This window comes from Melozone crissalis, unplaced genomic scaffold, assembly GCF_028551555.1.
Source record: "Melozone crissalis strain CALT ecotype California unplaced genomic scaffold, PUWL_Pcris_2 ptg000032l_1, whole genome shotgun sequence".
NCBI lineage: Eukaryota > Metazoa > Chordata > Aves > Passeriformes > Passerellidae > Melozone > Melozone crissalis.
The window spans coordinates 2411100-2415015 of record NW_026535810.1 but is presented as its reverse complement, the minus strand read 5'-3'; the positions used below and the strand labels follow the sequence as shown (position 1 = coordinate 2415015).

The 3916-nt window shown below is 43.2% G+C and overlaps 1 protein-coding gene across 1 annotated transcript; it reads left to right on the top strand.

Moving 5' to 3' along the window:
• The first annotated feature begins 839 nt into the window (after positions 1-839).
• MEOX1 (mesenchyme homeobox 1) lies at positions 840-3621 on the top strand. The gene is made up of 3 exons (XM_054281337.1): positions 840-1266; positions 2109-2281; positions 3499-3621. Exons 1-3 carry the CDS (start codon positions 840-842, stop codon positions 3619-3621), a joined length of 723 nt encoding a protein of 240 aa, XP_054137312.1.
• The last annotated feature ends 295 nt before the right edge of the window (positions 3622-3916 follow it).

Below are 3916 nucleotides of genomic sequence, written 5' to 3'. Positions count from 1 at the left end.
GCAGGAGGGTGTATTGAAAATTCCCTAGAAAGCAGAATATAGAAAGAATAACTGCCACTGGCAGCAAACTCCAACCCTCAGCAAATACATGTGTTACAAATCTAACAAAACAAACAGCACTCAAAGCCTTGCATTGTGTACAAGCCAGGTTTAATAATTTTTCTTAACCTTAGGATTGGGCCTTAAATTATATATAATTAGTGAAGGCCTTTCTTGCTTCTATTTCCCACTTTAGTTCTTGAGATTTGTTTTCTATTGAATCCTGGTTTAGGGCTTTTTTTAAACCCAAGACTGAGAATTTTGTTAACAGTGCAATAAAAATAACTTCATAGTGTTACAAGGAAACATTAAAGACTTTTTTTGTGTGCGTGCTGCTCTTTCCCTTAAAAAAAAATACAGACATTGTTTCTTTAAAAGGCTCCATCTGCAAATCCCATTAGATGTGCATATAAGGTTTCAGATGATTAATAGCTGCCTGCTTTGCTTTGGTTGGAGGGGCTGAGGGTATGTGTGTTAACCCCTCCTTCCCTCGCTCACATTTCACTTCACAAACTTGTCACTGTCTCCCCAGCCCAGTGTTTAAAAAGTGTTTCACTCATGCCCAGCACTTCACAAGGAAGCAGCTCATGGCAATCCCTGCCTAAATCTGCTTGGCAATGAAGACCTCGAGAACCAGAGTTCCTAAAGCAGCAAACCTGCAGCAGCATCACCAGCAAACCGCTGTTTAGGGAGGAGATTTCTGTAACATCTGGAAGAGTCTCCCTCTGCTCCTCTGGTGCTTTTGGAGGCTGAGCTGTCAGCAGGCAGGAGCCCTGAGGTGTGGGCAGGACTGGGAGCAGATGGATCCCAGCAGCAGCAGCTGCATGAGCAGCCCACAGCCTCCCCCCCTGCTCTGGGGCTGTGTGAGGAGCTCCCACCCCGAGCTGAGCTCAGCTCCAGGGCTCAGCCACTACCCAGCAGCACCGTTCTCCTTCCAGCAAAAAGCAGATTTTGCTGCTTACTCTGATTTCTCAGCCTCCTGCCTGGTGCCAGCTCCCCACAGCTTCCCCCAGGAGCAGCACCCCTCGTTCCAGCACCCTGAGTGGCACCTGGCAGCGCCTGAGGCCACCAGAGGAGCAAACCCAGGGCTGGCCTTGGCTTCTGGAGAGTCAGAGGGCAGCAGCACCAGCCTGGTGAGCGTGGCTGTGGATGAGGATGATGAGGCACCAGCAAATCCTACAAGTGACTCTGAGAAAAAGCCATCCAGAAGGAAAAAGGAAAGCTCAGGTAGGTGATGTGAAATCAGGGTTGTGGGACAGTGCAGTTTTAGGTGCTTGATTGGCCCTTACAGTTCTGTCCAGGCTGGCTCATTTATCTTGGGGAGTGGTGCACTTAACTTAGGTGTAATTTCTTATAACCACCCTTTTCACCCCTTTTACAACATAACAACCAGACTAACAGTATATGCTTAACAATTATCAACTGTTTTACAACACTTCCTAATCTATATTTAACATCTGGGAGTGCAGGATAACAGCAAGAGCTCCATGAGGAGATCAGGGCCCAAGCAGTTTGAGAGCAGGAATTCTGAGCAGAAATGAGAACACCTGGTGAGACTGGGACTTAAGAAAGCAAGCTGCTGAGCAAAACATTTCATAATATTGACTGGGGAAACTTTAGACAGTAACAGGACTGTCTAAACTGGTCTAACATTACTAACTTACTGTCTTATTTTTTTTTCTGGTCTTTGTATTTTATTTTACTCCTGCAGATCTTGGGTGCTGAGCTAGGCATTTTACTCACCAGCACAATTTGCTGGAACTGAGCAGGAGTCACATGGCATGTACACACAGAACTCCACTAGGATGTGGAGTTACAGAGTTTTATATTCACACCTGCCATTTGTCTGAGCAAAAGAATGGCAGAGAGCAAAGATCCCTCACCTTGAGCTGCCTGAGGTAGTAGGGAATGTCATACTAGGGATTTGACATTTCAGTTGTGGTAAAGAGTACAAGAGGCAAAGTCTCGCTAAATGTTAAATATTTTCACCTCAGAACTAATCTCTGCCACTGCACATGTTCACTTAGATCAGCATAACCCCAAATCACAGCAGTGTGCTTGCCTCCTAGAGACCCAGAACTCCAGCAATAAGGCAGAAAGCAGCAGCAGATCAAGGAAGGAAAGGACAGCATTCACCAAGGAGCAGCTGAGGGAGCTGGAAGCTGAATTTGCCCACCACAACTACTTGACAAGGCTCAGGAGATACGAGATAGCTGTGAACCTGGATCTCACTGAAAGACAAGTACTTCCCAAACCCCAAACCCTCCCCAGCTCCTCCTTCCTCCCCCACAACTTCTCCCTAATGCTAAAAACCAGATTATGTTACTCAAGGGTCTGCTTTTGCAATGGCACAGAGGTATTTTAAAACCAAGCCTCCACATTCTTTCAAACACCTTTTTGTGGTGGTGTTCTCAGGGGTCCCAGGATGAGGGAAGAGATGAGAATCTTGACTCCATGTTTCAGAAGGCTGATTTATTATTTTATGATATATATTATATCAAAAGAAAATTATATATTAAAACTATACTAAAAGAATAGAAGAAAGGATTTTGTCAGAAGGCTAGCAAGGAAAATAATGGAATGATGATAAAATCTTGTGACTGCTCACAGCCTCGACACAGGCGGCTGTCATTGGTCATCAAGTAAAAACAATTTCACATGCTGGGTAAACAATTCTCCAAATCACATTCCAAAGCAGCAAAACATGAAGAAGCTGAAGCTTCTCAGCTTTTCAGGAGAAAAGATCCTAATGAAAGGATTTTTCATAAAATATATCTGTGACACCTTCATTACATATTTCTGTAAGTAGTTAATAATTTAATTATGTTTCTCTCAGCTAAAGATAGCCCTGGTAATAACTGGTCTCTGCTGAGTTCTTGTTTACCACCATTCATTGGTGCCTATTGATATATCAAGGTTTACATGTGGAATATGGATATCACCTTTGACTAAAGGAAATTGTTGGAATTAATGTTTGATATGTGCATTCTTCCTGGGTCAGGTGGTATTTTGAGGTGGAAATTTTTTTTCCTTTTTATAAGGAAAGACAATTATACAGAGTTTTGAGGAGAGGGTTATTTCTGTTCTCTCGTTGTCATCTCAGTCCAGGTTTCCTTATCAAGCCTAAGTGGGCAGCAGAAGAATTGTGTAATTATGTGAGGCAAATTAAAATTCCTGAAGCATTAGATTGGATGGCCTAGATGTTAAAAATACATGAGAGGCACTGTGCCTTATTTGTGCCAGATTCTAGCAAAGCACTTGTACTACCTTTGAGGGTTTCAGAGGAACATCTGTGTGGAGCATTTTAGAAATAATTATTGCAGTCTGTATTAGAGAGATGTATTAGTCAAACTCTGTTCATCTTTTCTTCTAGAATTCCACAAACCATCTCTCTACACACATATGCTTTATACAGCTCAGGCTGAGGCAACAAGTAATTATTTTCTCTTTATCACCCAGGTCAAAGTGTGGTTTCAGAACAGAAGAATGAAGTGGAAACGTGTTAAAGGTGGGCAAGCAGTGCCCCCACACGAACATGACATGGAGGATGTGGACTCTGCTGCCTCCCCCAGCTCTGAGTAATCCCTGCAGCAATGGGAGAGGAGTTTGGAGAAAGTCATTGGTTGGAATGTGGGTGCAAACTGCTTAAAATCAGCTACACAGTGAGGTTACAGAGGCAATTAAAGAGCACAAGGGGAAAAAAAGCCAAAGGACAGCATGGTCTTGATTTTTGTCTCTCAAACTGTCTTCCCACCACAGATGTGTCTACAGAAAAAAACCAGCAACAAACACTGAATATAAAACAGGAATAATGTTGTAGAGACTCTCAAACATCCAGAAAATGCAGATTTTTAGTCAGAATATGCAGCTCTGTCCT